General features: G+C 44.9%; 1 protein-coding gene across 1 annotated transcript in view; it reads right to left on the reverse strand.

The window, feature by feature from the left end:
• cxxc4 (CXXC finger 4) overlaps window positions 1-20,051 on the reverse strand; it is a 30,797-nt gene extending 10,746 nt beyond the window's left edge. The window contains exons 1-2 of the mRNA XM_053855051.1: window positions 19,684-20,051; window positions 15,180-16,118 (exon numbers count right to left, since the gene is read on the reverse strand). Coding sequence (XP_053711026.1) covers window positions 15,180-16,004 — 825 coding nt within the window. The 5' untranslated portion in view covers window positions 16,005-16,118; window positions 19,684-20,051. The remainder of the gene's footprint in view (window positions 1-15,179; window positions 16,119-19,683) is intronic.
• Between the last annotated feature and the right edge of the window lie 5,091 nt (window positions 20,052-25,142).

The following is a 25,142-nucleotide window of genomic DNA, read 5'->3' on the forward strand; positions in this document are numbered from 1 at the left end:
ATCTGTGACGTATTTCCCAGTTCCGACTTCCCACTTCAAGACTGGAATGCCAACCCATTCTCACTTTCAAGGCATTAAATAGTGACCTTTCGTGTCCTACGCTGGCGCCAAAGTCAGCGTATCGTGTTTCATGTTGACGCATAGATGTTTCAATGGCATTAAAATGTTCCCCTCTCACGTTATGTTCCATACTGGGAGGTTGGGATCCACAGAGACGGTGAGGAACTCTGGTATATATGGCACCTTATGTAGCTCCCCCCGCGCTATTAGGATGCGCTTCAATTAAACACCTAATGTGAAAGTTGCTTGAAGATAATGTGTGTTTGTGTGATGCCTTGGGAGTGAGAATATGTGACTTACTTGCGACTAATGTGCGAGTCACTGAACGCTAGTGCCTCCTCCTGTCACATTAAGCTCATAGCTGTTAACCTTATCTTCAAACAAAGGTACGGCAAACATGCAGGACAATAATATTGGGTGAAAAAAAACCCAAAACAAAATGGTGTCAGTGAGCAGCTGTGATTGTTTAATGTATGCGTGTTGAGGTGCAGCAAGTACTTTCTGGAATAAGAAAAATAATTGCTGTGCAGACACATGGAGCCAGTTCTCGAGTCTCAGCAAATTGACATGACTCTAGTCGAGGGGTTCCAATTTGTAACTCGTGGAATAAGGCAGGTAGTGTGTTGCGGTAGAAATGGTGGCTGACGCACATCAATGAGAGTCAATGGAGTCACAGTGAGCGGGGCAAGAACAGGGTGTCCTCACCGCTTCCATTCTGTTTGTATCCACACAGAAAGACTGAAAGATTTGTGACTTTTTGCGATTGCTGGATGCCACAGACGTCACAATTCTTGCCTGTGTTTCGCGGTGATAATGCTCATTTCAATAGCTGGAGACATTACAGTGCACCTCACATCTTCATTCCCGAAAAGTCTCTCCATCCACAGATTATTTCCCTTCTTTGGTGACAGAACTGCCTTTTGCAGAGCAGAACCAGATGTGAATTGTAGACGAAGGCACGACATGTGCCGAGGGAGCGCTTGATTTAAATTCGCTCTGAGCACGGCGAGCATTCATTAGTGTGCAATCCTGGTCGGGCGGGGACATGATTTGTTTAGGGAGCGCTTGATTTAACTCTACTTTGCAACCAATCAGGGAGCACGCTCTCCGTATGTCATTGTGCCGTGGGCGGTTCTTTGTTTTGGGGGGTTACAATTCATACTTTCGTGACAAATATTTCACCAATATTGGACCCACGATTGAATAAATCCGATCGCACTGCTTCAGTTCAATGTGGAATTCAACAAATATGTTTGTCCTCTAAAAAGACACATTGGAAACTGACAGCAGTCTCATTCAATTACAAGTTTCAATATTTCAAATGGTTTGACAAAATAAAAATCTATGCAATTTGAAGCCTCACAACTTAACAATGCCACTTGGTGTCTGCACTTTAAACAAAAGAAAGTCTGGCAGGTAAGAAATCAAAGGCTGTCTACAATACAGTAGTGACGGGTTGGTGAGGCTTCATGAAACAGTGTCCACCAGATGGCGCTGTCGGGTGCAAAATCTTCGGACTTGAACAAAAACAACAATGGAACCTCACGTCACATCTAAACCATGAGCACCATCAAGTGGCCTCTGAAAAATCGGACCACTGTTTCATGAAGCCTCATCAGAATATCACAACTATATAGACTATAGTACTATTTGTACCTCCCCCAGGAAGGTTTCATGATGGTAAAATTAGATATATATAAGACAAGGAACAGAGGACTATGATGTGGATTCACAAATCTTTGAAATGTTTTGGCGCGAGCGAGTGAGTTCATTGCGATCGTTGATGTTTCATATGCAGAGTAAGGGTCCCAGTATAGGGCAAAAAGGCCTAGTCGGCTTTTCTAACAGGGTTATGGGTTTTGTTCAACCTTCCTACTGTAAGTTAATGAACAATAGATCAAAATGAGTCGGGTCAGAGTCAGAGACAGGAGGGTGTGATCTTTTCAAAATGCCGCGGAGACTCCCAGGTTAATCTCCCAGAACATTTCTCCAGTCGACAAGTCACCCAGGCACCCGAGACTTGTCTAGGAAAACACTAATAAATTCTGCTACTTCCATCATCGACTGAGGAAATTCCACCACACTACAACAGCACATGGCATCAGTTGTATTTGCCACAAACAAATTCCCATTCCTTTTTGCTTTTAGTTTTCCGATACGGACAAGAGGAGGCAAGCAAAACCAATATTTTTTAAGCAAATGTTAATATTTGGAGAGCAGCAGCGAGTCCCATGGTTTATTCATCAGCGCTCCGTATTTGTCACTTGAAACAGGGGAGACACACAAGTTCACACCCAACAATACAACACCAACCTTCAGCCACCGCGGTTAGATTTGTTAGCTCCAACCTTAGAAAATATCCACTTAAACAAATCATACTAAGTGTGATGCGGATGTTTGTGAGTAATGAGGAATTTGGGAGTTTTTCGCTGACTGGGCACATAAGACGCCGGGAGCGCGGGAGGATGGATGCTTAAGAGCCGAGCCAGTGAGGGGCGGGCTGGTCACAGAGGAAAGATTAGGCTGAGGGGCAGCGGAGGGAAACCAAATCCATCTCCATCTCAGAAACATCCTAAAGCAGATTACTCCGTTCAGTGGGAAAGCAGGAGAGGGAGGAGAGCAGATGAGCTTGAGATGGATGAGGAGGCAGGAGGAGAGAGCGGCGGAGCCAGCGCCAGGGAGAGCAATTAGCATAGATGTAATTCTGGCACAGTCCTCTGACTTGATATTTGACCTTCTGCAGGAGACTTGCCAAATATCGCCCAAGAAGTGCAGATGGACCATATGGCAAAGTGCTGCTGGAGGCTGCCGCAGTGTGACTTCCAGCCTCCGTATGCTAATAGGGACTGTAATTATCGCGCAGTATTTTCTGCAAAGTATATTTCACCCGCCCTCCGCGAGCTGCACTCCGGCAGACCTCGCAACGCAACAGCGCCACTATTTATCGAAAGAAAAGAAGCTCTGGATAAGAAGGGCGACGTTAAATGTTCATGGGGACAGAAATACGGCAGGGTAGACCAGGGAAGAAAAATGACCATAAATAATCTACTTACTCATACTCAGACTATATTTTACCATGGAACGGTCGCTGTAAACAACACCGTTATTACTGATTCATTACAGTACATAAGCAAGTAATTCATTTATTAATGATGTCATCCGATGAGGATTTCCAAGTGGGAAAGTGGGAGAATCCTCACCATCCCGAGTATGCAGTACAAGATGGCTTCCCCAAACGTAAACAGGAAGGAGAAGTTTTCAGTCAATAAAAGAAACAAATATATTCCACAGATTTGTGTTTCCTCTTCCTCCATCCTGCTGGGTTTCTGTTTGTAAACCGAGCACACATTTATCAAGTACAAGTGACATCCGACTTGCAACCTCCTCAACTTACGTCCACGTGTACGACAGTTACGGCAGCACAGTATCCCAGCATCTCACTCTCACACAGCGATCTACCACAACAATAGTACCTGTAACCCTCGCGTCGGCCATTTTGAATGGCATTCGACTTACGTCCAATCCGACTTACGACCGATTGGTCGGAACCGATCCCGGTCGTAAGTTTGATGTTACTTGTAGTTGCTTATTCCCAGACAACGCATATGTGAGACTAGCTTTTGCGGACGTCACCGTCTTATTTTCCGACTCCACTAACTCAGGTGTGATGTCACTGTTCAACCTGCCACTCATAACACTTGAAATTCTGCAGTTTGCTGATAGACATAGTTGATAGTTTTTTCTATTTTAATGACAAAAGAATGTAGTTGACTAAACAATAAAATTATACATGAAACACCAAGGTGTTTTAATTAGAAGTAGAACTAGATTCAAACAAGACATGAAGTGAGTCCCCTGCTCAGCAGGTGTATAGCACCAGCCTGTCAGAGCCACTTGTAACTAGCAAAGATCCCTGGCTGGATCAAAGCTCAGGTCTAAGGTCATCAGGCTTCACGAACTGGCTCCACCCCAATGAAAGCGCTGGATATGACCCAGATGTTTGGCTCTCTTCGGTCAGTCCTCACTGAAGACAAGGCTCAGCGAGCAATCGCTGCCAGACTGTGTGAGATAAGCTCGAGAGGGAGGAGACTCTTGGAACGACATTCAGACATGCTGCCGCTTCCATTTATCATGCCCGCGAGATCCCTGCCCACACAGACGGAGGCGCCGCCGAGCGCATCCTTTGGTCAGAAAACTCGCCTTTAACCTGAGAACTGTCTGCGTCTATTTTAATTCAGTAATTCAAGGCTGTTAGAGGGCGGAGGGAACGGCGTTGCAGGCGATGATGAGGAGATATTTTGAGCTGTGAGACGCAGAAGCTGAACATGGTGAGCGCGGGGAGGAGCAGGCAACAGCGATGAGCGGGTCGATACCTCAGGGATCTGTTATGGAAATCCCCAATTTCCCCCCGCCCCCGACTAAGTTGCATCCCTTTTAGTCGCGGAAGACGTCAGCCAGTGTGGCGAGGGGCCATGTGGGTGTAACCATCCAGGGCTGAAGCAGCAGCAACAAGCTGCCACCTCTCTGAAATGTTAAATTGAAATGCAAAGAAGGAGCAGGCCTCCTTGTTTTGAACAGATTTCTCAGCATCTGTGTGGGAGACTTTCAACTCAGAGGGTCTATATGAAAAGATCTGCATATTTGCCGTAAATCAACACCATATTTAGAATGGAATTAGGAAACACAAACAGCCAAAATGGAGTTTTAGCAACAGGAAGTGGAACTTGGGTCATTCTCGACTTTGAATTGCTGTAAACATGAATTCTCATACACATCATGTTTTGCTAATAATATGGAGACCACAGCTGCATTTGCTTTTAGGATATATATATATATATATATATATATATATATATATATATATATATATATATATATATATATATATATATCTGGGGAGGTGTTCCGGGCATGTCCTACCGGGAGGAGACCCCGGGGAAGACCCAGGACTCGCTGGAGAGATTATGTCTCCGGTCTGGCCTGGGAAGACCTCGGGATCCCCCGGGAGGAGCTGGAGGAGGTTTGTGTGGATTGGGAAGTTTGGGCTTCCTTGCTGCGAATGCTGCCTCCGCGACCTGACCCCGGATAAGTGGCAGAAGAAAGCTATATATATATATATATATATATATATATATATATATATGAACTACATTTTACATTTAAGATCAAGAAATACTTGATACTTCATACATTACATTAATGCAAAACTTAACCATGAAAATGACTGATTAAAAAAGAAAAACACAGATAAACTGATGCAATGAACAAGAATATTAACAAGACAGTGAAGGAAAAAACAAGGTTTCGAATAAGGAAAAATGTAATATATAATTGGCAACAGTCATGGAATAAAAACATAAAGAAGCCAATGTGGTGTTCGTCTACAAGACGGTGAATGTAAAAAATAAATAAAAAAATAAGATTAAAAAAAAAAGACAGAGAGAGGAAAAAGTGACCCTACAGTTTTGTGATCTCAGCAGAGTAAAAAAAAAAAAAAAAAAAACAACTCATCATCCAACAGAGGATCTTTGAGGAGCGACAACGGCTCAATACTTCATCAGAGGTGGAGGACAAAGAGACAATCCGATACAGGAGGGCAATATCTACATGATGTCATAGACAGGTATGTCATAAATCTGATCTGCTGCCTTGGAGCGGCAGACTTCACGCCTCTGTGACACTCTCTGACCTCGGGGCTCTTTTTCACGTGAACGAAAAAAAAGGAAAAAAAAAAACCTTGAAATATCTTCTGGGCTCGGTGTCAGATGCTCGCCATGAAATATTCATAATCTCAGCGCAAAGCCACAATAGAGGAGGTGGCCGCACGCAAGGATTTGACTTGCAGAAACGAGAGACGCTGGAAACCTCGCTGACCGATTCCTACCATCCGTCGGTGTCAGTCAGGAATTCGCTTTCACGTCAGAGCTGGGGACGAATGGCAGCTCGCTGCCCTTTAGCCCAAACAAAGACACCCATCAGTACGTCAACCGCAAAATGAGGGATTTAAATGATAAAATACATCATACAATACAACATTTTCAATTAAAATTTGGTCATTCATGCCCTGTCAGGTCACTTTTTACATCATCATTTAGGAAAAGACGAACATTGCAGCTGAATTTTTCTCAAACACATATCAATAGTGTTCGACCCTCGGGGTGAAGGAGCAAGAAGGTGGCTGAGCCCACAACACATGGGTCCAGGTATCTCACTGAGACCAGAAGATTTTTTCCCCCTCTGCCTTTGTATTGTACGTTTAAGAAACATTTTACAAGATGAAAGGTTTGGCTTAATAAAAGGGGAGACGAGACACGGTCTCATCTCTCACATCTCTTTCAGAGAAGATAATTTTTTTTATGACAAAGACAGCCAGCCAAGGAGAGTTTCGGAATATTTTAGACACGATTCAGACACAAAGAGGGACAGATCTAGGGGGGAAAACAAGTGTGGGGCCACAGTTCCACCTGAGCTATTTTGTGACGGTCTGGAATGGAACCAAACTTCAAAACATGCTTTTCAAAAACACCTGCGAAACGAACCACATCACACACAAGATTGATCTGAGTCAGAAGTTGACAGTATAAAGTGAGTATATGCTTTAAAAATCTTCATGTTCAGTTTCAGTATGTATTATTATTATTGTTATTGTATTGACTCACGATTGATTATTCACCCAAATTCCTATTTATGTCCAATATTTACCTTGTGCAAACTAGAAATTGAGTTCTAGTTCAGTATGAGTCAAACAAGGGCATTTGGATTCTTAATAGTTTTCCATCGACAGAGGATTCGGAGTCGGTGCCCCAGTGACAACTGTTATGGTGAGGATGGACGACACCGTTGACAGTGTTTAGCTTCGACACCAAACCATCCTCCCAAGATAGATTCTATCACGCCTCACCGCACGGCTCAAGACGCCTAAAATCTTTCAGACGCCTCTCTGATCCGCTCACAGAAGCCTTTTCCTCTCCACCTTTCTCACACCAGCTCCTGGTAATGACGAGATACCTTTTAACTCCTTAGCCAGCGTCGGCATCAATTATTTATTCTCATCTGTTTAAAATTTAAAGTGCCACACATTAACGTCCTCTCGCACCTGCTCTTTCACGCTGTTTGCCCTCTGCTGCGCCGCCGTCTCAGCACATCCATATCTCCTCTCTCTCTCTCTTTCTCAGCCTCGCCTCGCACTACAGTATAATAAAAAAACAATGTTCTCCGGCTCACCACTGAAGCAGGGATGTTAAATCAAACGAGGGGCAGAGGAGGCGACGGACCACGTAATGTAAGGGCATCATTGGGACACCGACGATTACACTACACCCTTAATTGGTGGCTGTGGCCAAAACAATGAATTCTTTAGCAGCCGCGCTGCCGTCGAGCCTGTCCGGGCGGAGAAAAGGCCTTCAGACGGAGACAGCCATTCAAATGCAAGCTGACAGAAATTCCAGGCGGCGCAGGCAATCTCAGAGGAAAAGGGCTGTGACAGAAGAAGGCGGCTCTTCGAGAGCTCAAGGTAGTCGCCGGCGCAGTCTGTATAATGAAGTCATCTGCATCCTGGTTCAAATGGTGCAAACCCTATTGTCTTGACAGGGGGCTTAAGGTTGCCCTTTAGGTGGAGGGCGGGTTTCCATTAAATCTGCTGTTTTACGCCTCAAATTAATCCACTAAGTTAGAAATCTGCAGATCTGAAGAGCGTCTGTCCCTCAGGCTTTTTTTTTTTCCTCCACCCCCCCCTCATTTTTATTTACGTGCCCCCTCTCCTGTGCCGGCGGAGATTGGCTGGGAGCACTCAACGTTATCTCCGGGGATGCAAAGGTGGAGGGGGAGGGGCGGGGGCCAGAGATTTGCCCTTATCTATTCCGAGCACACCTAAAACAAATTAGACCTGGCTGCCGCCGCTTATTTGGCTTCCGCGCTCTCATTAAGGGACTGAAACCAAGATATTTTCCTCAAGGTCCTGCTCGCCGGCGCTTCGGGTCTTTTATCACAATGGCTGAGGTTTGCAGGCGGACGTGGCGCCTTTTCATCTGGTCTATTTGGTGGAGTCATATCAAGGCGGCACAAAGAGGAGGCCAGGCCCAGTCGCGTGACGCGGGCCGGAGGCGTCTCTCTCCAAATAACTGGATGTCTGGCCAGAGATCCTACTTTTTATTTTGGCTATCTTTCCCTCCGCTTTCCGAGCCAGTGCTCTGGCGCCTTCTGGAACCAGAATCAGAATTCAGTCTAATTAAATAGTTCAGAAATCATGGGTCTTTTACGGCCATTATGACCCTGAAATTCATTTTAAAATGCCGCGAGGACGGCTGGTTAATGTGCAGTAGGGGTTGGTGACATGCGCCACTCTTCACAACCACTGGATAAAAGTCTAGCAGATGTTGACTCAGAGATGCATAGACAAGCTCTCTGAGTCATTCACATTATTTGGACTGGTTTATATACAATTTATTAAGAGTCAAACTGCCTTTCACACGCCACATGTTAGCACTGGGCCACACACGTGAGTAATCCATGTCTATTGGGAACCATGAGACATTTTCAACACAAGCAACTGCTTGAAAACAATTTCATTTCCATGGACGTATTTTCGCCATTTCATGGGTTAGAACCACCAATTTCCGCTGTATCAGCGGTTCCCCTAAAATGGTTGAACTATTTAGCGAGTTGAAACAATTTCCTTAAAATCTACCGTAATTTCCAGACTATTGAGCGCATCACAATATTAGCCGCAACCAGTACGTTTGTCAATGAGGTCTGCCATCAAGACAGGATATAAACTGACCAATGAAATAGCAGGTTTTTCATTCCCATTCAGGGCTCAACGTGCTGTTTCGCCCACGTGTATTACTCCCAGACATTTCTCTTCTGTCACAGAGCTTCACACTTATGATGAAAGTGGCTGTGGAGGCGGAGCATCGGGAGTAATACACATGGTCGAAAACGTCGCATTGAGTGCTTTAATGCAAATAAAACACGTGAAAGAGAAGACCAGACTTAACACTGAATTCTCCCACAAGTCTCCTGATGCGAAAGCATTTAGTGCAGGGGTCTCACACCGGTCCTCAAAGGGCCAGAGTGGGTGCAGATGTTTGTTCCAGCCAATCGTCTTTTCACCAGTCAGGTATAAGAAGACTGTAATCTGTTGTTTGTCAGTCTGGTGCTGCTGGAAAAACTGAGGTTGCACATTTGAATAGCTATAAAAAGACAGGTGGTACGTCTCCTTCCATATTCAATTCCTTTCCTTCCTTCCTTCCTTCCACTTATTATGATTTTGTTATCATAAATGGACACAAAATTTCCCCACTGTGGGACTAATAAAGGACGTCTCATCTAATCTAATGTATCAAATTTATGAGGTTGCGGAGTGCTAAATGTATCCTTGCTCCATGGAGCGAGAGCCAGTTGACTGACTTGAGAAACTCCACACAGAAATGATGCCGGTTCACCCTGAACTGAAGGGGGATTCACCCCATGAGCCAGCTGTGAGGCTGCAGTGTGAACCACAACACTTCCCTGCTCCCTCCAGACAGTGATGTCATAGTCCGCTGACGGACGAGGAATTTTAGGAAGCTGCTAGAATCCTACAGGTCTGCTGAACATTCCAGGACATTTCTCACTCCGAGTTGATGCAGCTGCACCAGATAGGGCCGTAAAAAAAAGCAGGGGGTGTCCAGCTAGATCAGTCACAGGGGCAAAACCTGAAGCAATGTTGAGGTGTGGGCCAAACAAAGTGTGTGTTCACTGAGCAGCCTGCTAATGGCAGAGAAACACAAGTCTACTCAAGATGTGATGACGGTGTCTATGTAGATTTTTGGAGGCTAAATTTAGCAAACCTTACTGTGCCATGTGTCAAACTACATAAATTGTGTTCCTTCGCTATAGACTCTGGCTCAAAGGGTTTTTGCCTCAATGCACAAACATACATCTACTCGCCATCCGCCCTTCGCTTTGCATCACATTTCTAGTTCACGGTTGACATCTATCATCTTCCACTTGTTGACGACAAAACTGCCATATTGTCGTGTGATAATTGTGCGCTTCAAATTAATATTTCCAATTTCAGCCAGCCTTGTCAAGTCTTTGCAGGCCACATAAAATGACTTGGCAGGCTGGATTTGGCCCCGGGGCCGTGACTTTGACCCACATATTACGTGGTAAGTCGTGGCATTTAAGGAAATTGTTGCACTTGACACAGCCAGTCAGGATCGACAACAATGAGGATATTTAACTCCCACGAAAAGAATTCATTTCTTATGAGGCTGTTCCTGGGAACGTGCGGTCAAGCATTTTTTTAAATGGAATTCTTACCGCAAGAGAATGGAGTCATTTCGCAAAAATTATCTTGATGTTCTTTGTTCACTGCAACAAAAGGAAATTCCTAGTCCATTCACTGACTATAGCAATAAAGCTTTGCTTTCACTCCTGGTCTACATTGAAATACATAATCTTGATATTAATGTACTATAAAAAGTAAAATAACTGTCAGTTTGTCACATATAGTGTGATAATGTTATTGGGTGATTCATAATCCATGCAATAAATATTTCTGAAAATACGACGCAAATTTATTTCCCTTAAAATGTTGCGTATTAATACTCGCCTATGGTTGTGAGTTGAGACAACAGAGAGGTTTATTCAACATACATGATCCGGGGCGCGTCACGAGCGCCGGGAAAGAAAAAGTGCGCTTTGAAAACAGCCGTGCGGATGTAGCCTCAGCGATCAATCAAGCCGCGACTTCTATTTTTGCAGCTCTCAGCCGGAATCAACGCTAAGTTGAGGCAAACAGGTGAGATAAACAGCGGCGCAGACGGCTCACGCGCGGATGAGTATTATTGCATTTGAAAGTTAATCAAGGACCTTTGAGCTAGCGGAGCTCAAGCTACGCAAAGGTAACTGCTCTGGAAATGTTAGGTTAGATGAGATTCCGCTGCCAGACTAATCCATCCTGGAGCCTGAGAGCAGCTCAGAGATGAAGAGGGAGGGAAGTGGATGGGGAGAGCCAAGCGCAGAGCGGCACAGCGGTGACACCGGGGCAATTCTCCAGGGCCTCGCATTAGCGTGCTAAATTAAAGGGGGTATTAGATTAAATTGGCTCTCCCATTTCAGGGGTGTGAGTAAAATTCAGATTTGCATTTTTCAGCGCTGCTTAAGATATAATTAGTTCAGGGTGATTCCCATGTGGAAAACACTGACGGGCAAATCTAAGTGGCTGCCAGTAGCTTCTCGCCTCCTCCGAGCGAAGGTACGCGCGCCTCTCCTGTTTGTTTGTGGAGCGGCGAGTGGTGGATGGGGGATTCACAGTATGTTTATGTATGTCCATGTGTGCTGGCTTCGGTGTCACCCACCACACATGGGATGTGTCAAAAACAACACATTTGGGATGAGCGCGTTCTCCCCATTAGCCACGTCTCAGCCTCCCGCGGTTTCTATTGCGACCTGTTTCAAATGAATCCTCTTCACCTGAAAATGTAATGCTCAAGCTCAGGCTCATATAGTTCATCCATTCATTTTTAATCACTGGTCCACACTGGGGTGGCCATTAACATTTCATCAATGACTGATGGATCTGAAGACGTTCCAAGAGTGGAACTGCGATCAGCGCTTCAGCTGGTCGTGGATATGCCATGTGGTCTCTTCACAGCTGGGCATGTCTGGACTCCATCCAAGACCAGGCGAGTCGCCCCGGTTACAGGAATAAATGCTAGATCCCGTTTCCTAACCCCGACACTTCTCAGTTATAGAAGAATCGAAACTTCATAGGGACATGCCACATCGTTCGGCTTCATAGGACAAAAGTACGGTACATCACGAAAGACAACCACAGACAAGAAAGAAAGCAGACAAGTACCGATATTCACACCTATTTCCAATATTATTGCCTTGTATTGTATTTTAGTCAGATGACTTAATCTTTTTTTCGCATTTGAATTACCATGGGAACAGCGGGTGGCAGCAGCGTCTCTTAACCCGCTTGCACTACTCAGTAGTGGCAAGACTCTGCGGCCGCCCTCTGTCAGGAAGATAGTGACAAATCTTCAGCACCAAAATGTATCAGCAACGCCATGAAATTTCATCGAAATCTGTTCATATATTTTAAGGCAAATGCTAACAATCACTCAGGCAGTAAGGGAAACAAACACTCTCCTTGGCGAAGGTCAAAATGCTACTTTTGCATCTCATTGTAAAGTGAGTCAGACGTAACACCTATAGATGACGTGGTTACTGATCTAACCAGGTGGCTGTCGCTCGGAACTCTCTACATTTGTTCATCCATGGCGATTCCTCAGTGATTTTGTGCAGATGCATTCAAAAACTGCTGCCTCCTCGCTCACTAATATCGTTTGTTGTGCATGTCTCAGCGAACCTTTTACGTGGCGGTGACGTAACTTGGCCGCCTAATCTGTGCGTATGAATATGGACTTTGCTCCAAGAACTAAAAATGTTTCAACAGGGTTGTGACTAACTGTCTGATGAAGAGGTTCACTCGCACATTAGATAGTACTTCAGTTTGGTGGATTCCTGACTCACGCCAGCGGAAAGAGGCCAAAAACGTTCTGTCATTAAAACTCCGCACTTCACACATTCACGGCGCCTGTAGACCCATCTCCACCGGAGCGGCTGCACTTGTAATCACAGGTTCAGAGTCAAAAATAACAATTACACGTGGAGAAGTCCAATAATATAAATTACTGAATTCAGTCAAGGTGCTCCTAAGAGTACGTCTGCGCACAGTTCACACCCTCCCTAAAACCAACTGTCTTTGCAGATGCATGCTTTACCCAAAGCGAGACAAACCCATGCATTAAGGATGTTTCCTGGACATCTGTTCGCGACACCTGTTGGACCATAATATGGATGTGTTTCCGAAGGAACCTCAGAGTTTAAACATGGCCGTGCACATGTTCATTGATGAATATACAAAAATCCTGTTGCTAAGATGCACTCACTTCTGCTAGCAGCTCTTGACAAATTGAAGGAAATATTGCGTCTGAATTGACGAAAACCAAATTGCAACAGTATTAATTTTTTGCTTATGACTTGTATTTAGAAAAATGGAAGTGATGGTTGGTTTTAATGTTTCTCATAACAACAAAAATGTTTCTTCAGCGTTGCAATGCTGCCAAGAGCCAGCAGGGGCAGAAGAAATGAGTAGTAAAATAATAGCATCTTGTTTCACTTTTTGTGAGAAATACATGAATCAGTGGATACATACATTACAGAATAGGTAAAAATAATAAAGAAAAAATGATACACTAAATTATTTGCTTAGTCATCACCTTAAAGCAGCAGTTTTTTCCAGCTCATTGAATTGTTTCACCTGTCAGTTTTATCGTTCCAAAAACCCCACAGTGTCTTGTACAACCTCATGAGATCATGGGATGTTAAACTCAGATTACTGTTCTGGTTAAGAAACAGCAGAGGTAAACATAAAACAATGAGGCGGACACTTTGGAACGATTAACAACAAATGCTATTATTACTCATAAAATCATACAAACGATAAAAACCACGTCAAATCTGGCAGAAGCAGAATTGTTGTTGCCGACCAAGCAGATTCTAACGGTACATTCGCACGTGACTTTGCCTAATTTGAAATGACAACCTGATTCACTGACCCATCACGTCATCTGACCTTCCCGATTCCAAATTTCCGTTTCCATCCTCCCTGTAAATCTTCTTTCTCTTCGGGCATCTCTCTTCAGGAGTCGCCACAGCAAGTCAGCCTCCTCTACCTAAACTGCTCGATCATCCTCCCTGGTCACACCTGTCCTCTTCATGCCCTACATGTCCATCACATCCATGAACCACAGCGCTTGTCATTCGCTTCATCATCCCAAATAGCAGCCATGGTGTCTATATATATATATATATATATATATATATATATATATATATATATATATATATATATGAAGTATATATGATTTTCTATTCTGCTCCCTTTAGTCTGGAAGTCTGGCAGGAGCGCGAAACCACACATCCTCACTCCCATGGCGTAATATGTTGACGTTGGCAAGTGGACTTTTGCGTCCCATACTGACGCTGAAGGCAGCCTTCAGCGTTGCATGTTGTCACATTAGGCTTTCACTTGAAGCACATGTTCTGCCTTCCACGGCGTATTCTGACACTGTTACGAAAAAGAAAGACAAAGGTTTCGTAGTCTATTGAAATGCTTATCCGTCAATGGGGGTCAGAATGGGATGAAACATCCAAAAAGACTGACTCCCATTGACCCATAAGCATTTCAATAGTGTATGAAACGTTTCTTTTTCGTGACAGTGTCAGAATATGCCGTGGAAGGCAGAACATGTGCTTCAAGTGAAAGCCTAATGCTTCTGATTCTGATTCTAATGCGTCAACATGCAACGCTGAAGGATGCCTTCGGCGTCAACATATTACGCCATGGGAGTGAGGATGTGTGGTTTCGTGCGGCTGCCACATGTAAATTTCTAAACTATGGGATACGTAAAGATGATCTAAACTAGCCTAATCTCTTCAGACAGCTCAACCTCACAAACATCACTGACATGATCACGATATTCGGATTGACTGACTTCCGTCATCCCTCACGACGACGACCTTCATGGAAACGTGACTTCACAGCAAAGGCCCCTGGTGAACAGATCTCACCACTGACCCCCAAATCTCGCAATATGTTTGGACGGGACCCCCGTCCGTGGCCTGCCATCACCTCCACCATCTCTTGGTGGTCGGAGGTTTTGTGGGATATTGATTCTTCCCATCCGCAGACGGTTTCCATAATTGGTTAAAATGACCGGGTGCAGAGAGGGACGGCTCTCTGCTGAAAACCATTTCCCAGCTCGGCTTGGAGCTCAGCCAAGCTCAGGGTTGTTCGGATGCGTTCCAGCCGCAGCCTGACTGGCAGCAATTAGGGGTGTCTGAGCCAAGCTCAGCTTGCGCTCTGCACAAACACCCCTAATTACTGCCAATTAGAGCAGGCGGGTAGGCAGATTTGAGGAGCCGGCGGGGTGTTCAGGCATGGGTGGGCATGGAAACAATTTTCCAGGGCTTAGAACGTGACTGGATGAAAAGGTTAATGCTTTGGAGTGCGAGGGGGATAACAACAAAGGGAGGGGACGTGGAACCCCTGTTCTCACCTCCAGTGAGGAGCCAGGCTTCTTCTTCAGCTCCTCGCATTTCCTGAATTTGCAGATCTGGTGGCCCGTTTTGCGGTTCCGACAACTGCTGCAAACACCACAGTTGATTAACCGCCTGCAGGGCGCACAGACCCCACACCTTTTCCTTTTCTTCTTTGCCGGGTTTCCACTGGATGCGGAGGAATTATTCTGTGGGCAGTCTGCCAGATTGGCAATTTGAAACGCACTGTCTGTAACGGCTGCTGAGGCTGCGGGGGAGTGAAGGGCTGTCATGACGATGACCCCGGGAGGTAATGAGATGCCCCCTAAAGCCGGAATAGCGGAAAAAGTTCCAACGCGTTCTGGGAGATTCATTATCTCTGCTTCAGCAGCGCCGCATTTCAGCTTGTTCATGCATTCTCCTGCTAAAGGTCTGCAGTGTTCGGGGGATAAGGTAGAGAGGAAATTATTATTTGCCATTTGCAGCGTCTCTGGCGGCACGCCAGGCTTCCCCGGCCTCTGGGAGTCATTTCTATGCATGCTGGTCCTATTAGGGTTTATTGCCGCTGATTTCCTCCCCCAGAGCATGGCGTTATCGCAGTTCCAAGGGGCCATGCCAATCCTCGCGCTGGGAAAAATGGGCGTCGTGATGCGGGCAATCTTGGCAGTCTGCGGAAATGCCCCGTTGGCTTTATAAAAGTTAGCAAAAGACCTGTACCTTTCCATTTCCGCGTTATAATCCAACAGCTGGCTTAATCCACCGTCCTGAAGATTATCCTTTTGTAAGAGAGACACATCTGCGTTCTGTCCATTTTCAATGCAGAGCGCACTGTTTATATTAGACATGGCTGAGAGATGCGTGTCAGTGTTGAGAAGATTAAAACGAGGTTTGTGTGGTCTTTGAAGAATTGGAGATGGTTAGGAACAGTGTGGCACCATCCTGGGTTATCTCCTCCAGTGCTAGAAGAACAAGACAAACACACACACAGTTAGATATGGCTCTTGTCAGCACACGTTTTTTTTTTTTTTGTGAGTGTTTCCTCATATTTTACCGACAGTGCCACTCAAAAATAACTGATTTTCGTTTGGCGACAACAATAGGAAAGTCCGAATCCAGGGTGCTGTAAAGTCAAATTTCGCATTTTCACAGGTGAAAAATACATTCCAAGAACTGTACTTTGGAAAAGGTGAGAATGAAGGTAGTAGACAAGGCAGAATCAAACTTCAAGAAATGTTTTTACTTTGATATTTTTCATGGATGTCATAGTATACAATAATGTCTGAATAAGACTTTGTCTTTTGCCTCAAGTCCCACCTCCATTGATACTCACCCACAACCATAACAACGCATCGTAACGGAAACAACACAATTGACAAATCAAATTATTCCTGTCTATAATTTCTGAGATTAAATGTAACATTTTGCGGCTTAAAAACAGTAAAGGTTCAGAAGAGCTGTGTCCACAGGCCACTGAATGTGTTGTCGTACGTATTGGCACTGGGACACATAATGGAGGTTTAGTCCACAGATCAAGCTGGATCCAAGCCGCTTCCTATAAGGTGCTTATAAATATTACCAAGAAATACACGACTAAATATAAGGTCTGTTAAGCCATCTTCCAATGACTACGCCCAGATGTACCCAGCCAGTCAGACAAGATTTAAATCCATACCATGGATGAGGCCTAACATTGTGTTGTTGTAGGTGCTTCCAGGGAGGCGGGGGGTGGGTCAGTGCTCAATTTCCTCTTTCTCTACACCAGCCTGCCTGGATTTGGTTTCCACAGATAAAAGCCCATTAGACACATCTCCACTCTTCTTCCATTACCTTTTTTTTCTGGGCTTTCTCTCTTAATTGCCAGAGCTCATCCATTTCAAATCACCTCAGGATGTTTCAAAGAGTCTGTCTATGAAAACGTATCAGTGCGGGTCCCTTCTGCACCGGCACTGCCAGGACAGCCCAATAACTTAAAACAACTCTGCATAAAATTAAGCCAACAGTGGAAGCTCAGATGCGGACCACAAGTGGAGCCAGGACAGGTGGGGACGAAGCAAGAAGACCACGTGCGAAGAGACGCCAACTGAATATGAAATATGTTTTCCACACATTTTTAACAGACTTTTAAAAGCTGTTGTTGGTCATACACTAGTATTCAGAACATTCCTCCTCTGTTCTCTTTCTCGGCTCCAACGCATCACCATTCCAGACACCCTCCACTTCTGTTATCTGGGGCACTTACACAGGTGGGAGCTGATCCCTACCAAGCCTGACCACGTCATCCCTCCTGTCTGCCCAAATCAATTATCCTGCCTGTAAAACAACCCGCAACCAAACTGCAGGTTGAAAATCGGAACAGCATCGTTGTTCCAACAAAATCAATCGAATACTTTGTTGGTTTCATCGTCACTTCTGGAACTTCCTGACGGGGGTCAACCGCATGCTGTTTTCAAAGAAACCATTTGTCAAGACGGTCTCTTGTCAAACTTATGCCAAGACACGTCACACACGCCAAGACGGCTTGGTCCAAAACTAACAAGACGACTTGTGTTTAGTTCTGGTTCTGGATTAAGCCATCTGCTGGCCGTGAAACAGCTCTGTCAGATGCCATTGTGTTTTAAAACTGTGTTGACACAATGCCAAATAATGCCCCCCCCCAACCCTCTTTATCCAGCCAACATCGTTTCAATTCCAAATACAACTTTAGGTGGCGCTGATCCATGGATGGCAGGTGATTGACGCGACTCAAAAAATGCGTGACATATGCGGCCCTTGCCTCAATCACTGGAAGCAAGTGTGCACAAATACGAAGCACTAAAATTGAATTGACACTCTATTTTGAACACATCGGATGAACACTATTATGCACATCTATATATGTAGCTTAGCTTTACAAGACTATTTAATGCAGCGGGTTTAAGATAACTGTCTTCACAGTAGACGCCTTTAGTGGTGAACAAATTACATCATGAGCTCGGGAGGATTGACTGATATCTAGATAGTATATTACCTTGAATTTAACAAACATTGCAAAACACTGACACTCCTTGGCTCTACAGGAGAAGGGGCGATAGGACCCTGAGGCAAGGCAAGCAGAGAAGTCTTGGGCATCTAACTATAAGGTCAAACCCAAAATGTCACTTTGTTTAGTTGGTGATCTATCTGTCTATCTATCTATCTGTCTGTCTGTCTGTCTGTCTGTCTGTCTGTCTGTCTGTCTCTAATAAATGGTCTCAACTTTTCTCTCTGTGAGAACTCAACCATGCTTCTGGTCCTCTGAAAGTCAGTGGAAAACCTTGTTAGCATCAGGCTCTTGACCTATTTTCATTATTCTAACCCGCTAATAACCACCCATCAGTTGTACATGATCATTTCTTTTTTCTTCTTCTTCTTCTTCATTTATGCATGTCGTCTTTGTTACTAAGAAAGTGTCATGCTCTGTGATGGGTGGACTGGAGTCCTCTCCAGGGTGTCCCCGTCCCTCTTTCTTGAATTTCTTTGGACTGAACGAGTTTGTCTTTTCTGAATGAAACCAATGAATGGATAACACGAAACACCGACCAAACATTGACGGGAAGAACTTTAAGATCTAAAACAACATTGCAACATGCAAGTCAGAATGTGCAGCAGAGACAACTAATAAATAGATGAAAGCATCATGAAACAGAAAAAAAAATGCCATAGAAGCTGTCGATGAATGTGGAGTGTAAGGTTCAGAGAAGAATATAAATTGTGGTGTTTGTTTCAGAGCAGTCTAAACATCAAGAATATTATTTATCTCCCAGTGACTCACTTAATGATAATGGTGAGGGCTGCTTTCCATCCCAGCTACACGGGGTGAGAGGCTGGGGACACCCTGAACAGGTCGCCAGTCCATCACAAAGAAACACACCTCAAATAACCTCGGTAACCAGAATGTCCAGAGGACAAAAACTGCAAAAATGAGCTGCATGTGGAAGCACCCGTGTGAACATGTGAAAATGACACAAGTGGATCAGCGGAAACTCTTTGATCCCAGGTGAGCACAACAAGCGATTGTGAGCTCCTGTTATGGATGATGTCATTTGGAACTTATCCTCTGGCCTTCCTCAGAGGACATCTTTGGTGGTCATTCCACCAGCAGCGGCGTGAGGCCAGGACTCAAGCCGCCCCCAGCAGTAAACAAAACCTGCTCTGCGTCATGATGAGCCTCCTGCGGGGTCATTATTACTTAATCAATGCGCCCCTGGAGCGACATACCCAGCCCAAAGGCAATCAAGTCACGGACATTGATTTTTCCGCCTGTAAACAAAGTTTAGAGAGACAGACATGCTCAATAGTGGAGGGCTGGAGAGACAGAATGGGGCAAAGTAAGGACGCAAAACACCAGCCGAAGGGGACGGTCACTGCCGTCTGCTCTGTGGACCGTCGGTCCACTATAATCTGAGGAATAATCCACGGTAATATCACCGGAGATTACCACCAAGCAAGGGCGCATGCAGCGGGACCAAACACGAGACAGACGCTCCAGAGAAAAGCGGCATCTACCTGGATCCGGGTGAAGACGCGCTCCCAAGACGCTACCAGCGCCACATCACCGCGGGGAACAAACACGCCTGGAGAGCCGCGCACGAGCGTCCAGAGAGCGCTCAAAACAAAAAGCGCATGTTTTTGTCTCATCCACAGCAGGGAAAGAGTGTCCAAAGCTCCGCGTGACGGGATAAAGGCGCTCGGCGCAAAGTGTTTTCCGTGGATCCGTGGGTTGTATTGTGCTGGTGCGCGCTCGGTCTCCTGTCGCTGTGTGTGGCTGATTGGTGCTGAGGTGAGGAAGCAGGGATGCGGACACCTACTGATCATTGGCTGGAAATTACTATAGAAACACCCGCGAGGGGGAGGGAGCGAGGGACTCGAGGCGAGGAGGGGGGCATCTCGCACCTTCACTTTGTCTCCTGAAGAAGTGTTTTTCCTAATCCACCGTCGCTCAAGAGCAACTACCGTTGTAAATAAGTGGAGATGAACGATGGACATGTGCTTTACCAGGAAGAGAAGGTAAAATACTGATGAGAGATGACCACGTGGGACCTTCTTAAGGTCTCAACTTGTTCCCCCTTTAGGACAATATTGGAATCATATGAGATTTTTCTGAAAACGCATATGAAAAAATGAAAAATGGCCACCCAAACCTCAACTCCAGGTATAGTATATAGTGAAAAACACATTCACTTGAAGAAGATTTGGCCGCTTTAGAGATAACGGACGGCTCTTTGCCCCCCGTTTAATGTAGTGTGTCACTTGGATGAGCTCTGTCCCGACGCACTGGTGCCATAACTTTCACTGCCAGGGCTTCCTGATGCCAAAAATGGTAATGGTTTAAGTTCCTTAAAGAGTTGTCTAAAGTATTCTTCTCAAGTATTTTTTGGTGATGGGGTCAGTGCTTCTTTCACCAATGCACAAAATATCCATAAAAATGAATGAAGTTCACGGACAAAATGAATTACCAGCAAAGTGTGAAAGGTCCCCTGTGCCCTTGGTTTTTATTTTGGAAGCAGGAGGAAGTGGACATGAGTTCTAGGTGGGGATCGGTGACAAAGCTTTTGGTGCTGATGGTTGGGAAAGCTGTGGAAGCTTCTTCACCATGACCATGATGTGATCATGGTGAGAGACAGCTGCCACTATTTCTCTGTTTATCGGAGCCTAACCCAGTTACTTGAGCTGAAAAAGTCAGGGACCTCCCTCAAACAGGTTGTCAGCATTCAAAAATAAAATAAAAATAAATACTAAAAAAATGTAAAATGAGGTGTTTTCAGACTGCAGGGTCATGCCAAGCCTTTATATTCAAGGGATCGCCACCCTTGAACTCGCCTCCTCCCTGTTGGATCAATATCTGTTTCTAAATCAAATGAAGGGGAAAACTGACTTTAAAGTGAAGCTGAGCCTGAAAGACAATCATCCGCAGCACAACGTGCCATATCCATCTCACTGCCTCAGTTGACTGGGCGGCGGACGTTAGTGGAACCTGGTCAGAGCAGCAACCAGCAGCGCCTCTTATCTCCTCAGTGACTGCAGCTCTGTGATATTTGTGGGCCATCTTTAATCTGATTGGCTGGAGTGGACTGCTGCTGCTTCACAAGTTCAACATATTGAACCACAGACAACTGATTTGAGTTCCCAATGTGAGTCACCTGCAGTTCTTTCTGCCAGACCACGATCAGAATGATCTGGAAGTTCAAGTTCCATGTTGTCGAAGATTCAAGATCATTTCAATGACCAGATCAACCATAATAAATAATGTATGTCTCTCTCCCCCTCTCTTTCTTCTTCTTCTAGACTACTCTGTCTGTAGTTGCTGGTCCCTCCATATGTGCTTTTGAATGGAAATACGGACAAGTTTATGCTGAAAATCAATGATTTATTTTCTGACTTCCATCAACAATATTGTGTTGAAGCTACTTATGTGTGTCAGGATCAGTTACTGTCGCCACAAGAAAATACTGAGTCGTCGTTGCGGCTACGCAGACGAAGAAAAGGTCCACAGCGAATTAGGAGAAGTGACTGGTGAAGAATAAACAAGCCAACAGCCGCCACTCCAGAGTCACCCGTCACTCAAGCCCATCACGCCTGTCATCCAGAGAGAGGGAAGAGGATTCATGCTGGACTGGTTGCCAGTTTATAGCAGGGCACCAGGTATGGACAACTCAGAGTCACCAGCCTGGTTGGATGTTTCCCCACAAGTAACAGGATTTATTAATAATAAAAAAGTAAAATACATCACTGGTAGTGAACTACATCCCAGAGATCTGCCCATGTTGAGCATTTACAGGTGTCACCCATCAGGAACTCAACTGAAATGTAGGCATTTGACACACCAACTTACCCAACAGACACAAAAACCATAAAATTCTAATCCCAAAGCATGTTCACAGGACAAGTTAATTTCTCTTGAAGTTTTTAGTGAACAAAAAAAAAAGCCCATTGTCATTGACAGTCAGCGGCTGTTAGAGCAAAACAGGAGGAAGTTGAACACCATCCTATATTTAAAAATAAATCAGAAACATTTTTCTTCTTTTCAGCTTAAATATGATTGTTGTGAGGGAATTTCTTTGTGCGGCAAATAAATGATGATACTTCATTTCATTAAGATTTTTTTTCAATATAATAATTGACTGCTAGTTTTACATTCGCAGCTTTAGCATAGCTTAGTGACATAACGTCGCCAAGTGAAGTCAAGATGAAATCTGACTTGTGACACGATGTAATACGGACCGACTACGTTGCTGTGATATCAAAGTGAAACTAAAAGAGCTCTTTTGTCCTCAATTATCCCTAAATTTGACAAGAGTTTGAAGATTCTATGTTGTGAGAAACAGCTCAAAAGTTGGTTCTTTGAATATTAGTGTACATATTACTATTGTTTTGAATCAATGAAAGGTGGCTGGAGTTTCCTTTCATGGTAAACACCAAGGAGGAAGTGAAGATTACATCTGGAAAGGTAGTAAGAGAGAACAGTGGTAGCTCCGACTTCGAACAAATCGGAGTTCGAACAAAAATTTATAGATTTTTTTGCTTTGGATTTCGAACGAAAATCCAGAACTCGACCGCCCCGAAAAAAGCTCGAAAAACCATAACGTGCGCGGAGCGATCAGCTGACCCACGAGGCGCTTTGTTATTGTGTATAACGCAGCCTCTGTATGCAGACGTGTCCCGTTAGCTACATTTACTGACTGTTTTTTCTTCATATTGAGGCGTAAAACCTTTCCTGTCTCCACACTGGACCGTGGTAGAGTGTCACAGGGGAGGTGCTGGAGCGCTCACTCCAGGGTTTGATGTCCTGTTGTGGGCTGGAGCTGGGACAGGGATGAGGCGAGTCTGGGACAGAGCGTGACTTGGTTTATGACTTTGTCACAGCCAAACTGCACAGAAGCGCACATTCAGAGCTGGACACGCACCGGGCACCTCTTCACTTCTGGAGAGACGTCACTCACTCGGCAACCCCTCCCACATGCAGCGGCCACACACATAGAGGAACAGCGCACCTGCAGCAGACACTCTACATTCACTCCTACAAAAGACTGTTTTAAGGCTTGGAACGCTTTATTTCTTTGTCCATTCATTGTAATAGGAAAAATCCATTCAGATTTCGATCCAATCGCTTCTCGAATGGCCGCCTGGAACGGATTGTGGTCGAGAACCGAGGTGCGACTGTATGACAATATGTGACAGACTAGCGCCCCCAGTCGACAACAGCAGAAAATGAAGGAATGGAAGAAAAAACACTCGAGTCTCACCAGCTATAGGGGCCAATAATGAATTGTCCCCAGGGTGTCTGGACTCCAGAGAAAGGTTGAGAAGCTCAGCTGTTGTGGAGGGACTCAGAGCAGAACCGCAGCTCCTCAGGATAAGTTGAGTGTCTTCTGGAGGCTTGCCTGCTGTGGCCCTGGAGCCGATCCAGGAGACACTGGTGAGATCATGCCCCGCGGCTGACCCGAGAACTCTCCGCCCTGAAGAGCTGGCGGAGGTGCTGTCCCTGCAACCTGACCAGGGACGAGAGGACGCAAATGGATGGCTGGATAACCCAGGAATTTCATTACGTTTCAGGATTTTTTCTCAATCATTTTTGTTGATTTAAAAAGAACACGTCGCAATACGCCGCCGTCGACACGTCTGACGTTTGGATTAGAAAGGGAGGAGGGATGGTTGTCACTTGGCAAGCGCTTCTTGTTTTTAATAAGGATTGGGGAAACTTGTCAAATTAATTTGAATGGAGCTGAGCAGTGATTAAGATAAAATGCCTGAGCCAAACACACACACACACACACCTCCCTTCATCCCTCCATCTCCGTACACAGACAGCCGTAATTACTTAGACCTCCGGGATTCATCACGGTTATAAATCCGCCTGCTGGCCACCCGAGCCTGTAGCTCCCACTGGGTGGCACACACACTTTCACATTTATCCCGCCAGCCTCCCACCCGCGCGTGCTCGCGTGCGCTCATTCATTTGGATGCCGGCTTTGAGTTTAAATGAAATTATGACTTCAATCACAGCCCTGGATTATTTTTCCTTCTGCTCAGCACTTATCTGGACTTGGACTTCGCCAAAATAAACACATGGCCGTCACCTCTGTTGCTTCTCATTAGGAGGTCATTCATCAGTGACACAGGTGTAATAATACATGTATTCATCGCTCACGCCGCACTACAAAGGTTTTCACATCCACTGAATGTTTGCAACTTCGCAAAAAACACAGGTGTGTTCTTCTTTTTTTTCTAGGCAGACTTCAGCACAATTCAAAAGCATCCTATGGAAACTATGATCCCTGTTAGCCTGAAGTTGGGATGACTTGGTGAGGCTTCATGAAACAGTGTCCGGATTTTCACAGGCCACCAGATGGCGCCGTCTGCTGTAAAATGTTTAATGGAACCGCACATCATTTCTCAGCACCATCCAGTGGCCTGTGAAAATTAGGGCACTGTTTCATGAAGCCTCATCGGGCCATCGCTAGCCTGAAGCAAAGTTAGCGACTTAAGTGGACTTAACAAAAAGAGCTTGTCAGTTTGGTGTTGTCGCATTGTTATCATTTTGGAGTTGGAAGTGGCTCTTAGCTCCATGTGGGCAGACAGCTGCCACCACTTACTTGAGCCGAAAAAGGGAATCACCCACAAACAGTTTGTCAGCATGCATTTAAAAATAAAATATAAATAAATATATAATAAAATTTGTAAATATAATATCAATAGAATATAATAAAAAATATAAAATTGTTGACCGCAGGGTCACGCCAAGCCTTTATATTGTCGCACTGTTGGTCAAAGGATCACCACCCTTGAACTTACCTTCTCTCTGTTGAATCAATATCTATTTCTAAATTAAATAAAGGGGAAAACTGACTTTAAAGTGAAGCTGAGCCTGTGCCATCAAGTGGCCTCTGAAAATTAGGACACTGTTTAATGAAGCCTCATCGGGCCATCGCTAGCCTGAAGCAAAGTTAGCGACTTAACCAAAACAG

Source organism: Synchiropus splendidus, chromosome 2, assembly GCF_027744825.2.
Source record: "Synchiropus splendidus isolate RoL2022-P1 chromosome 2, RoL_Sspl_1.0, whole genome shotgun sequence".
Taxonomy (NCBI): domain Eukaryota; kingdom Metazoa; phylum Chordata; class Actinopteri; order Syngnathiformes; family Callionymidae; genus Synchiropus; species Synchiropus splendidus.